Source organism: Coenobita brevimanus, chromosome 62, assembly GCF_032717465.1.
Source record: "Coenobita brevimanus isolate Jiangsu-jjx chromosome 62, ASM3271746v2, whole genome shotgun sequence".
Taxonomy (NCBI): Eukaryota; Metazoa; Arthropoda; class Malacostraca; order Decapoda; family Coenobitidae; genus Coenobita; species Coenobita brevimanus.
The window spans coordinates 35,188,176-35,202,061 of NC_137015.1; the positions used below are offsets into that span (position 1 = coordinate 35,188,176).

Genomic DNA, 13,886 nt, shown 5'->3' on the forward strand with positions numbered 1-13,886 from the left:
CGGAGTGCGCTCAGCTTGGGGATGGCTGGAGTAGTGTCCTGCTGGGCGGAGTCTGCATCATCATCGCCTCGTCGTCGGAATCTTCAAGTTCGGGACTGACACCAGCAACCGAAGACGCGATCTCGATATCAGACAACGTCTGATACCCAGGATCGCCCTCGTCGTCGTCCAACCACTCACGAACATCGTCCACATCAACATCGTCGCCGTGCGTACGTAGCCGTGCATGGAAGTCATCCACGTCAAACCCTAGGAAATCGTACTCCACATCTGTTCCGAGAAGCAGACGAGACCAACCATTTTCAAGAGTTTTCACAGGGACTTCCTTCCATGCACTAGCCCAGTTGTACAGCGCAGACTTGATGTTGTAGCGGCGAAGGTTTTCCAAAGTCCGCTTGCCTCGAGTGTCACGTCCTTCCCTGCGCTCGTCTCTCGTCCTCGAGAACCACCATCACCTCGTCCAGGAACTTCCGACGGTACAGGCGCTTTGTTGCCACGATCACTCCTTGGTCCATTGGTTGAATGAGAGCAGTCGATTAGGTGGCAGAAACATGCACCTAATACGGCCATTCTCAGCAACCAAGTCCTTGTCGCACGGGTGGGCAGGTGCATTGTCGAGGAGAAGGAGAGCCTTTACCTGGTCGCGAGGAATTCCCAGTGTCTTCGTCTGGTAATGTATGACCTCCTTGGACGAAGTGATGGTGAAACCAGTCTTTGAAAATCACAGCTGTGAACCATGCTTTCAAAGAATGGTACCATACGACAGGAAGGACATCCATCACCCCACGAAGGCACCGAGGCTGCTTTGCACGGCCAACAATAACGGGCTTAAGCCGGTGCATGCCGTTAGCATTGGCACAACACAAAGCAGATATCCGTTCCTTAGAAAGCTTGCGGCCAGGTACACGCTTCTCCGTCTCATCGGCGAGAGTGTTCGTTGGCACCGAGCGATAGAATAGGCCACTTTCGTCAGCGTTATAGACTTGACCGAGAGTGAGGCCCTCCCTGTCGATCAAGCCTTTCACCTTGTGCCGAAACTCGTCCACTCCATCCTCGTTAGCGCTCCAATGCTTCGCCATGTGCTTTACGGTTAGTAAGGCCATGTCGCAACTTCTGAACGCGAAGAGCCAACCCTCGGATGCCTTGAAGTCTAGGCGTCGTGAAGCCTTGCAAACTTCTCAGCAGCAGCCTTCAGCTCCGTTCCACGTACCATCACACCAGCTGCACGTTGCTGTCGATACCAAATCAACGTGGAGCGGTCGATCTCTGCATACTTGGGAGTAAACATAACCTTCCTCTCCACGTTGCGTTGCTTCTCGGCGAGAAGTCAGCCGTGTACTGCATGAGCTTGTCTCGGGAACGCTTGATATCAAACAAAGTCGACCGGGCCAGGTTGAACTCGCGGAGAATGCGAAGAGAAGACCAACCCGCATCAACCTTCTCCAATATCTCCCGTTTCTTCTCCAGAGTCAACACCACTCTCTTCCTTTTCTCAGGAGGCGGGGCCATCATCACACACACTAAGAGTAGGGCAGAGAGCAGCAGGAGGCCTTGCAGCAAGTACGGCACCACCACAAAAGCGAGCACGTGGGCAGCCATTACGAAGAGCGCAGGTCCAGTCGCGGTGAGAGACAGGCGGGAAGTGGGGAGGATGCAGCGGCGCTCTATCGGACGTCGGAGGAATGACGAACCAAAACAATGCTCTCACGCGGCGCGCGCGGCAAGTTCAAATTACGGACGGCAAAAAATCGGTTTTTTTTCCAATTTTTTTGGATTTTCGGACCATTTTGGGAATGTTTGATCCCAGGACGATAAGGTTCGGTTAGTGGGGATGTTCGGTTATTGGGCGTCCGGATATTAGAGTGATTACTGTATAGATGGATAGATCGATAGATAGATAGATAGATAGATAGATAGATAGATAGTGACCTCTAAAATATGCACCGATGGTTAGGCCTGTGAGGTGAGTCAAGTTTCCAGGGGCTTGAATTTGAATGAGTGTGTGGCCTATATCACTGGGCATGCTGTTGATAGTTCTCACATTTGTACTTTACATGTTTTCATGATCCTACCTGTCTCCATCCTTAGTTAGAAGAAAGATCATAGTGTTATGGTGATGATGGATGATGGTAATGATGGTATTAATGACATTGATGATTTTGCTTATCCAGGTTGTATTCCTGATGTACCTGTGGAGTATCGACATAGATGGTGTGCAGGTTGCCATGTCATGCTTTGCGCTGCTGTGTGAGGAAGCAGACATCCGGTGTGTGTGGGATGAGGTCACTGCCACTGTCACCTACCTCCTTCCTAACTACCATGTCTACCAGGAACTTGCTGCCGCATCAGCCATCCTGACCACTGGTATGGCTTTTATGTGTCTTGTTCAGTTTTAACCAGTTGAACCTGGGGATGTTCTCCTCTTCCCCCCCCCCCCCTTTTTTTTTTTTTTTTTTCCCCCTCCCTCTAATAACCACCTGTCTTCTCACTATTTTCCCTCCCACCATCTCACCACTTTCTCACCCACCTTCTCACTATCATCTCACCAACCATCTCAATACTTGCTTACCTCCTGTCTTACATTCTCACCTACCATCTCAGTACCTTCTCACCTGGCATCTTACTTCTTTCGCACATTCCTTCTCACCTACGCTTACCTACTTTTTCAATTACCTTCACGCCTACCTTCTCACCTACTGTACTATCTCCCCAGCCATCTCTGTAATGACCACATACACCAGGAACTTGCTGCTGCATCAACTATCCATTCCTCTGGTAGTGGGTCATGTTGCAAGTAATTTTGCTGATTTTGTAACACCTCTTCCATAGTGAGCTGTTCTGCAAATTACACCTCAGTTTTCTTATTAATGTTAGTGATCAAAACTTTGTTGATACTGCAGTGATAGAAACAACATACAAGGGAGTGTTGAGTAAAAGAGAGAGAGAGAGAGACACACACACACACACACACACACACACACACACACACACACACACACACACACACACACACACACACACACACACACACACACACACACACACACACACACACACACACACACACACACACACACACACACACACACACACACACACACACACACACACACACACACACACACACACACACATTCCACCATACCCACTTCCAAGCATAGGAACGTGAGGCTAGGCAACTAATTGTCCAGAACATTTTAAGGTAGGAAGCGGACCTGCACCCGTGGTAGCTCAGCATGATGGAAAATTTTTTGGCCACTTCTTGGACTTGACCCACAGCACCTAGGCCACAGGGCACTCTGACCAGGACACTGAACCAGTCTTGCCACCAGGTGTCTGTATACCCAATTGATCCAGCCAGTTTTCATATGCTTTTCTCAAGGATTAAGCCATGCATGTTATATAGAAGTTTGCATAATAAATTGTATTAGGAAGCAGTGCTATGGAGCCTCCAATACCACTTAAAATAAGAACTGTTTTTGCCACTTCTTGGGGTTTAGGATGTAGTACAGTAGTAGTAGTTATAGTATTACAGTAGTGGTAATAATAGTACTAATAGTAATAATAATAGTAATAATAGTAGATCAACCATGGTCCATCACTGTGAGCAGACTTATCAACTGCAGGGCAGTGAACTGATGTTCCCTTGCAGTGGAGAGTGCCTTGTTGTGGTGAGGCCCATGGAGGTCTGTCTGAATGAGCAGACACACCAAATGCAAGCAAGAAATTGCCCCTTAAGGGCTGTGTGTAATGAACTGTTGATACCTACAGTAGCAGTGAACAGCTCCTTGTTGTGTTGAGGCATGGGGAAAAGTATGGAGATTTGGTTCCTAGATGGATGTCTTGTTTGTCATTCTCCACCTAGTGAACAGGGGCACCTTAGTAGGCTCCACATCACCCTTTATTTGGTTATATGGTTACCACCTGACATTGTACAGTAAATGGTTCCTTAGGTTGCAGGAAACCATGAGGGTTGTAACTGTAGAGTCATGCAAGGAAGATGTAGGCAGCGCGACATCAAGTGAGTAGATAATGCTTGTCACCACCGACCATGGGTTTAGGGTGTATTGTGTGGAATAAATCATAGAGGATGAGGTGCTGCAAGGCTTCCAGTGTCACTTAGAATATGAACCTGAAATTCGTTTGAATCAGTTTCCTTAAACTGTAGAGGTTGGGGATGTCTTTTTTTAATTTTTGCCATCTTCTGACTATTGTTAGCTTAGGACTGACTTTTTATATGAAGGAGTTAGATATTATAGCCTCAATAAGCCCCCTTAGTATGAGGGGCCATCATAAGTTAGTTAAAGAAAAAGAATAAATGTGGCATCATCTGTATTCAAAAGGGTAACTTTTTCTGTACAGTGATGTTAATGGCTTAATTCATGTTACGTCCAGACACTTTTATTCTGTTGGAAAGACTTCTTGAAATGATGGGGTAAAAGAAGGTTGTAGCAGACCTTTCAGAGTCAGAAACTAAACTCTCTTCTCTGCTGAATAAAATTGGCTGGTAGTAGACAAAAAAAAAAAAAAAAAAAAAAAAATTCCAGTGAAGCTTGTGAGGTGGAGTCAGGATTCCAAAGGCTTGAATGATTCCTGAGTGTGTTCTGTTAACTGGGTATGTTGTTATTTCTGCCACTTTCATACCAATTTCCCCACCCATTGGTAGGAAATGGGTTATGATGATCATAATCATGATGCAGAAGAGATATGTTTAGGACAGAGCTACATGGAGACTTCTTTCATAGCTATTGCTCACTCCCTGTAGGGGAATCCCTTGGAAGGGATATGACATCAGCAAGGCAGAGAATTGAGTAAAAGTGAGTTGTATAAACGTTTTTGAGATGTATGTTTTAATATCCTATATTTCGGAATGTAAAACTCATTAAAGATGCTTCTTTATATATACTGTTCTGTACATTCCTAGTATGTCTTGAGTTACCATTTCTGTTGTACTCTTTTCAATGCAGCCTCTTTGGAATCAAGAATATTTAGTCAACAGCAACAGCAGGGTAAGATATTGTTTCTTTGGAATTTCCATTTTGTATTGAATGAGTAGCTATAGATATTGACTGTCTCCTTCAACTGAATTTTACTATACATTGTTTTATGATTTATAAATTTAGTGTTAAGATGGTTTTATGGATTGATAAATACAGTACTGATGGATATAGTATAAGAATTCTCATATAGGAATAGCATCTCTGTAATTCAGTTTCAGTGGTTGTTTTTTAAAAGTATTTTCACATTACATTTGTATTGTGGACCAGATACTGTATATCAATACCGAAAGAAAAGTTTTTAAAAGAAATATTGGGTTTTTAAGTAACACAGTTGGTGGATGTGGAAAAGAACACTGTCATTCAGAACTAAGGATGAAATGTAAATACAATACTGTTGTCTGTACTAAAATACTCCTACTGATACTGAGATTCTAATTTTGCAGGAAGAGCAGCTTTGCAGAAGAGGATAATGGCCCTTTTGAGGAAGATTGAAAAGTGGACCTCTGGTTGTTTGCAGGTGAGAGAGAGAGAGAGAGAGAGAGAGAGAGAGAGAAAGAGTGAGAGAGAGAGGCTAAGTCAGACTTGAAAACTTGGCCTTCTTGCTGACCATGCAATCTTACGCAGGCTTGGGAAGACACATTCATTAACTGGGAGAATGCAACCAAGGCACTAGTGTCCTACCCCAAGGCCAGAATGGAGGACGGACAGATCTCGGACAGCTTCCACCGCACAGTCTGCAAGCGGCGGCCTTCACACCAGAGCTCAGAGCACGAGATGGAGGTAAGGCATGGCACTGGTTGTTAGGAAAGATTTTGTAAACAGTCCTCATGTTTTTGTAGTGACCAGGCTTGTCTGAAAACTGAACCCAGTGAACTGCAGGCTAAATCTGCCTATTGCCTATAGACCATCAGTCCCAAAGAGTTAGAAATGGTTTTGAGAAACATGTGTACAACCATTGCCTAGTTATATCAGGGGCACCACAGAAAGGTGTCACTCTACAGTATGGTCTTCACTGAAAGTCAGGGATGTACAGTAGAATCTCCTAAATCGTCCTGTTATGAGATTGAGCACATGCCATGATTTGAGAATTCTGCGAATTAGAAATAACTAATCTATCTATCTATTGCCTGACGCCTCAATCCCGTTTGGGGTGGCCACAAACAAATCGCCTCCAAGTCGCCCTGTCCCCCGCCATTTCACTGCCCTGCTCCCAACTCACACCCTCCTCTCTCATATACCTCTCCACCCCATCCCTCCATCTCATCCTCGGCCTCCCCCTCCCTCTTCCCCCCTCCACCTCACTCACATACACTCTCTTTGTCAGTCTTTCACCCTCCATCCTCTCCACATGGCCAAACCACCTCAGTGTGTTCCTCATAAGCTTCCTATCACATCCACATCCACACCACAACGCTCCTTTATATCCTCATTCGTCAGCCTGTCTCTCCATGTGACTCCACAGGCTCCTCTTAAATAACTCATTTCCACTGCTCTCACTCTTGACTTGTGTCCTTCCAACAACGTCCAAGCTTTACTTCCATACGTTAGAGTTGGTATCACAATACTGTCATGTAGTAACTTTTTCACTTCCATGCTCACTTCCCTGTTTCTTTTCACTGCTTTCAAAGAACCAGCAACTTTTCTTCCCTGCTGTACCCTTTCAAGCACTTCACCCTCTAAACTTCCATCCTTACTCATCACACTACCGAAGTACTGAAACATACTCACATTTTCCAATTCCTCACCATCCAACCTCGCTGTACATTCACTGACTTCACCTCTCTCAAAGACCATCACTTTACTCTTCCCTACATTCACCTTTAGATTCCGTTTCTTACACACTCTTCCAAACTCATCCATCAAGCCTTGCAGCTCCCCTTCGTCTTCACTCAACAACACAGTATCATCTGCAAACAACAGTACAGGGAGTTTCCAAACACTGTCCTCTCTCACCAGGGCCACTCCAACATCCACTACCCTACCTTGTACCTCATTTATTACCCCATCCATGTACAGATTGAACAACCATGAAGACATGACACATCCCTGTTTCAACCCAACTTTCAAAGAGAAAAATTCACTTAGTTCACCATCCACACGCACTGCCGCCTTCGCATCATCGTACATACTCTTCACAGCATTCAGCAACTTCCCATCTACTCCATATATTCTTAACACTTTCCACAATCCTTGTTTATCCACCCTGTCATATGCTTTCTCCAAATCCATGAAAGCCGCATAGAACTTCTTTCCCTTCTCTAGAAACTTTTCCACTAAAGATCTAAGATTGAATATCTGATCTACACAACGTCTTCCCTTCCTAAACCCTCCCTCTCCTTCTCCAACTAATTTCTCTGTTCTTTCTCTAACTCTGTCAATAAGTATCCTACCATACACTTTTCCTCTTATACTAAGAAGACAAATGCCCCTATGATTACCACACACTTCTTTTTCCCCTTTTCCTTTGTACAAGGGAATAATTATACCTGACTTCCAATCCTCTGGGACTCTGCCTTCCTCCTAGGCCAATCTGCACATCTTCCACATCCATTCTACTACTATCTCTCCCCCATGCTTCAGCATTTCACCACACACTCCATCAATTCCTGGGGCTTTCCCTGATTTAACTTTCTTCATTGCTTCCACAACTTCTATCCTACTGATTTCTTCTTGTCTTCTCACCTCCCTCCTTCTCCCCACCATTCCCCAGCCACTTATACTCGCATTACTTCCATCCTTTATGTTCAGCAATTCCTGAAAGTGTTCTCTCCATCTGCTCACTTTTTCTCCCTTCTCCACTAGTAATCTACCATTTTTATCTTTCACTCCCCTGCTAACTTCACTTCCACCCTGTCTTACTCTTTTCACCCCTTTCCAGAATATTTTCTTACAGTCCCTCCACTTTACACTCAAATTCCTTCCAAATTCCTCATCCACTCTCTTCTTACTCTCTCTTACTAATCTTTTCATCTCTCTCTTTCTTTCTATATATAACTTTCTCTTCCGCCTCTCAACTCCTTCCATGCCCCTATTTCTCATCCATTCATTGTATGCTTTCTTCTTTTGTGCCACAGCCTGTCTCACCTCTTCAGTCCACCACGCTGTTCCTTGCACCCCCCTCCGTCTTCTCTTCCTTCCACACACCACATCACATGCTGCACATATTTCTTCTGTAAATTTCCTACACACACCTTCCATGTCTCCCATCTGCTCCAATTCAGATTTGCCCAATCGTTCCTCCACGTCTTTCTTAAACTCTGCCTTATAGGGAAAATTACTCATGAGTCTGTCATTTTGGTAAAGTTCCCCCCCCCCCATACCCCCAAACCTACATCAAACTGGTCACAAGTGAACATTAACAACCTGAAAAGGAAATTAGTAAAGCATATTTAATGGCAATGAACAGTATTGTAAGATTCTTACCTGACTCAAGGGGTTCCAAGGCTTGAGGCTGTCTATGGCCTTTCAGCACGAGACGAGCATACTGCTTCCTCATCAGCCTCCCTCAGCAACGCCTGAAAGTCCAGTATGGAGACAACGGAAGTGGTGTTGTCACTCACAGCTGCCTTTGTGTCACTGGCACGTTGAGCTAAATTTTTTAGCAAACGGATGTGGCCATTTCCATATTTTCTATTGAAATGAGTCTTTCACAGGTTACTCGTTATTATTCCTGGATTACCACAGCGACTGGACATTTTTATAAATGTACCTCTTAAAGCTATAAATGAGGATTTAGAATGCATGATACGCTGATGCATCCAGTCGGAGTGGTGGCTAGTAAACAACGTGGCCAGTAGGAGAGATCGTCCTCGTTGAGTTCGTAATGGTGGGCATACTGGCTTTCTTCTCACGGCCATCAGTCCTTCTTATTACGTCAAACTTTTGGGTGTAAGTTAATGTTGGTTTCTTTTTCCCCTTCCTCAAAGAAGTTGTAGGCTTACAGTCACCCATGGTAACAATGGGCACGCAGAGGAAGCACAGAGGGGAAAAAAAAAAAAAAAAATCTCATACACCACATCAGAACCACATGCTGTCAACAGAGAGAAGATAGTGCACTGAGGCAGATGGGTGCTGGGGCTCACGTGTGTGCGCCCTTGATGCTTGGTGTGGGAGAGAAGTGCTGTAATTGGCTTAGAGTAAGTGCTATGCTTGAATATGACTGGTATGATACTTCATGGCCGGCTAGACACACGGACTCGATGTAGTGGTAGTGCGTATTACATGAGGCATCAGGAAACTTTCACTTTCAAGGCAGTATCTACGAATTTCTTGTAATTTCTGAGATTTAATGATGTTGCAAACTGTTGCATAATGTTGCTGCATATTCTGAATCCGCTATTTAGGATTGCGTGATTTAGGAGATTCTGCTGTACTGTACTACAGTGTATGATTACAGTGCCTTACCTGTACAGTTTTGTTCCAGAATATAACAGTTTTTTCTGTACATCTGCTACTGGAACTTTGAAATTGGCAAAGCAGCATAATAGGTAATACTGGATGATAGTTTTTTTTTTTTTTTATAAAAAGAAAATGTAAAATGATGAACAGCAGACTGTAGCTTTACCCTACTTGAGGTTTCTTTTTTTCTCTTATGTCTCCAAAAAAGTAAAGACTATTGATTCTACTATAATGTACATGAAATGGAGGTTTGGGATGGGACTGGTTTTGGATTAAGGACATGGAAGAATAAAATGATGTAGATAGTACAGTTGTGAACAGAAATATCCCTTCATCTTATCAGACATGGTGTTCAGGTACAAAGATCCCATTTTGTAGATTTAGAGTCATTGTTCATTCTGTTAAGGAAGTGTGCTGTATTTGTCTGCAACTCCTTTTCTAATTTGTGTCCTCACAGAGAGAAAATGGCTTTGTAATGAATCTCCCTGTCCCATTGAAAATGGGAGTTGGTTAGGATGATGATTTTGGTAATAGTGGTGATGAAGAGACTCAGTTTGAGGACATCAAAGTTTAGAGTTTGACAGTCAAGTAAAAAATTCATATTTTATTGTTTTTAGCTTCATGTTTACTAATTTGAGTATCTTATATTCAGTATTTTCACTTCAAGATGTGTACTGTAGAAAGATATTGTTCAAAAAATAATTTAGAATAAAATGAAAATAATCATCACAGTGGAGAATTAATTTGTCTTATCAGCACTGTTCTTTAGACTGAGAAATTTCCATTGCTTTAATGTGAGTAATATATGTGGGGGGGCTCACCAACCACTCAGTGTAGTGCTGCTTTGGGTGTCTGCCCTTTCCTCTCTTCCTTCTTTCCTCTTCTGTCTGTCTTTCCTTCATTCTTTCCTCCTCTTTCCGCCTACGGGTGACTTTACACTCCATCATCTGTCTGTCTTTCCTTCATGTTTTCCTTCTCCTTCTGCCTTTGGGTGACTACACTGAGTCACAAGCCAAATGGTTTCATGTACACCAGGAAACCATTTACTATGCTGGGTGGTACCCATATAACCAAATTATGGCACCTGGTGGTTTAGTGGGTAATTAAGGCTCTCCAATTGGATTGAGCCAGTGTAGGTTTATATCCAAGGGGTGGTTGGGGTTTATTGCTCACGTAATGCCACCAACTTGCCTAGCTCTGGGCTCCTACACTCCTCATGAGATGACATAGGATTGGATGATGGATGGATGGATGAATATCACTTTGTCAGAACAAAATGTGAGGGGCATAGTGAATGTATTACATGTTGAGTAATAAATGTAAGGAAGTGTATATGTATAGTTTTGCTCATCACAAGACTATTCTAATCAAAGGTATCTCATTCACATTCATTGCTCATGTACCAGCTCTGAATTTAATGACCATGGCATGCACTGCCTTATCAATCTTCAGACATTGCATACAGCTCTGTACACCTTTCTTTCAAGTAAGGTTTTAGCAGATTTGAAACTTGACTTCCATCCATCCATCCATCCATCAATCACCCAATCCTATGTTGCCCCATGAGGAGTGTAGGAGCCTGGGGTTAGGCAAGTTGGTCCTGACATTTAAGATGAGAGTGACCAGCCTCACTCATCCCTGAGTGGCATTACGTGAGCAATAAACCCCAGCCACCTCTTGGATATACTGTATACCTACACAGGCTCAGTTTGAATGGAGCATCTTAATTACCCACTTAACCACCAGGTGCCATAATTTGGTTACACTATATGGTTACCACTCAGTGTAGTAAATGGTTTCCTGGTGTACAGGAAACCATTTGGCTTGTCACTCAGTGTAGAGTCACCCATAGGCCGAAGGAAGAGGAAAGAATAAAAGAAAGAAAGACAGAAGAGGGAGTGTAAAGTCACCCATCGGCAGAAAGGAAAAGGAAAGAAAGAAAGAAAGAAAGACAGACGAGGAAGGAAGGAAGAGAGGAAAGGGCAGACACCCAAAGCAATACTAAATTGAGTGAGTGGATGGTGAGTGCCCCCACCTACCACATAAATTTGACTTCCAAAAGTCTAATTTTTTTAATTGTCACAGTGCTGGTAATCAGGTATCTCCTAAACAGTCAAGAGTCTGTGTGAACGAGGTTATTCACCCATTCTGGATATTTTCAATGAGTGCAGTTAAAGATTACCTTTGTGGTTTGTCCTCAGTGCGTGTTTCCTGGTCTTTAAAATTCTTCACTATAGTTAGATATTGCTGGCATTAACCCCTCCGTGGCCGCCGGCGTCAAATGACGTTTAGCCGATCAATGGCCGCAGGCGTCATTTGAGCGCAGCTTATAAAATGCTGCAAAAATTTTTGACCTTCACTACACTCGCATACACCTGATCAAGCAGTTCAAAGCCTGCTGCTGTGATGAGTGGATTTTCGATTTTTTTCACTCCTAGCCATGCCTAAACAAGTACAGCTACACCCATTATCTCAACCCAGGCGGAACATATCATCTTTGGCCTCTCTTGCAAAACACACACAACCACCTGCTTACGATTATGAAGTAATACAGGCACATACAAAAAAGACATGATAATAAGTGAAAAATACATTTTTGTCTTTGTATCTTTATCTATTTGCTCAGGTTTGCTGTAATGGTTTGGATCATTTCATGCAGTGGAACTTGTAGAAAACTGTGAAAACCTCCGGGAAGTGAACGAAAATCTGGGACATGAGACTGACCTTGACTTCACCCTCTCACATATCATCTGTCAGTTAACCACCTTCCGTCATGGCGAGTGGATGTACGATATTTTCGCTCATGGCCATGCCTAAAAACACATAGTTACACTCATTATCTCAACCCAGACAGAAAATACAATCTTTTTCCTCCCTTGCAAAACACATACAACCACCCTGTTTATGAGACAGCAATATATGCTGCGAAAATAACAACGTATAATGATGAAGATGAACGTAAAATGACAGAGAAAGATGAACATGTTATTACTGAAAAAATATGTTTTCCACCGTCTGTAAACTTATTTATTTCTGCTTTGTATCTGTATTCGTAATAATCAGACTTCTGAAACTGCATTACGATTCTATATTTAGCCATGCTCATGGTGTGGGAGCTCGAAGTTGCGACTCAACTTCCGCATTGCTAATCGGATCTGACCCTTCCGCATTTCTAATCAGATCTGACCCTCCACTTTATTCTCCTGAGGCAGAGTCTAACCTTGGAGGACATGCAGTTTTCTCATTTAGGACCGATAATTCAACTCTTTCACTCCCTTTTCCAAGCATGGGCACAACGATAACTTAAAAAATAACTCGAAACTACCATAAACATATTTTATATCAAAAAGGTGAAAAAATATTCATAATTTTTTTTTCCAGCCATTCCTAACAGATTATGTACTGAAATCATTCGATATCATCATATCTCATATATGCACAACATTTCAGCACTATTTATATTGTTTTGGGAGGTAAAAAAAAAATAACAACATCTCCCCAGTTGCGTTGCAGCAGCGCCCCTGGGCAGCGATATCGGTTGCCGATATTTCTGCGAATTCTGCGCTCCATTGCAAGCCACAAAATGCGTCTAGGAAGCTGGGATTTGCACTGTTAGGTGGATCTGAACTTTCTCTTCAATATGGCAAGAAAAGAAAATCAATTTTTGAAATTTCAAAAAATGGCCCTGGCGTCGGCCTGGCGTGCATGGAAAATTCCGGGCCTTCGGCCACGGAGGGGTTAAGTAGCTGCATACTATACCTTTTTTTTTTTTTTTTTTTTTTTTTTTTTTTTAATGGGATATTAGAAGCATTGAAGCCTGTCTTTGTTATGAACTTGACACCTTTACTTCATCTCAGTATCTGTAGTTCACAAGCAATGGTCTGTGCTTCAGACAATGCAAAAATATTTGAAAATGTAATTTACATACTGTTAAGTACAGTCAGGTCCTGCTGTACGTGGGGGTTATGTACCAGAACACCCCGCAAATGTTGAATTCTGCAAATAACCCAGACCTACCAGAGAAGTCACTGATTTCAGTGTTTTTAGCTGTTCCTGTTACCTACAAACCCACTATAACACCTGTCAGTGCATTTTATGGCACATTAATATTTCCTAAGAAGACAGTACAGGATGATACACAAGCCCTTCTGGATGCAGTGTACTGTACTCACCATGTGTTGATGATGATGAGAGTTTGCCGTGTGCTGAACAACACACCTGTACAGGGTAGCTGCATAGTTAAATGTGTAGGAGAGTATTTCTCACAGAAAGCATGCAATAAAATCGCTTACAAACATTTGGAACAGCTGATGCTGTGGGAAAAGCAGGAACTATCTTGAATTAATTTCCCAGAAAAATCCTAGAGTGTGTGAACTTGCGAATAGTGGGGGTTGACTGTACATGACTGACAAAGCTATTGGTATGTTTAATGCATCTTAATAGACATTACCCTAGGTATGCTCCTTTTATCTAAGTGTGACAGTACCA

At 43.0% G+C, this 13,886-nt stretch overlaps 1 protein-coding gene across 1 annotated transcript in view; it reads left to right on the forward strand.

Moving 5' to 3' along the window:
• Nf1 (neurofibromin 1) overlaps positions 1–13,886 on the forward strand; it is a 509,668-nt gene that overhangs the window by 118,194 nt on the left and 377,588 nt on the right. The window contains exons 16-19 of the mRNA XM_080275751.1: positions 2,172–2,364; positions 4,968–5,009; positions 5,444–5,517; positions 5,625–5,780. Coding sequence (XP_080131877.1) covers positions 2,172–2,364; positions 4,968–5,009; positions 5,444–5,517; positions 5,625–5,780 — 465 coding nt within the window. The remainder of the gene's footprint in view (positions 1–2,171; positions 2,365–4,967; positions 5,010–5,443; positions 5,518–5,624; positions 5,781–13,886) is intronic.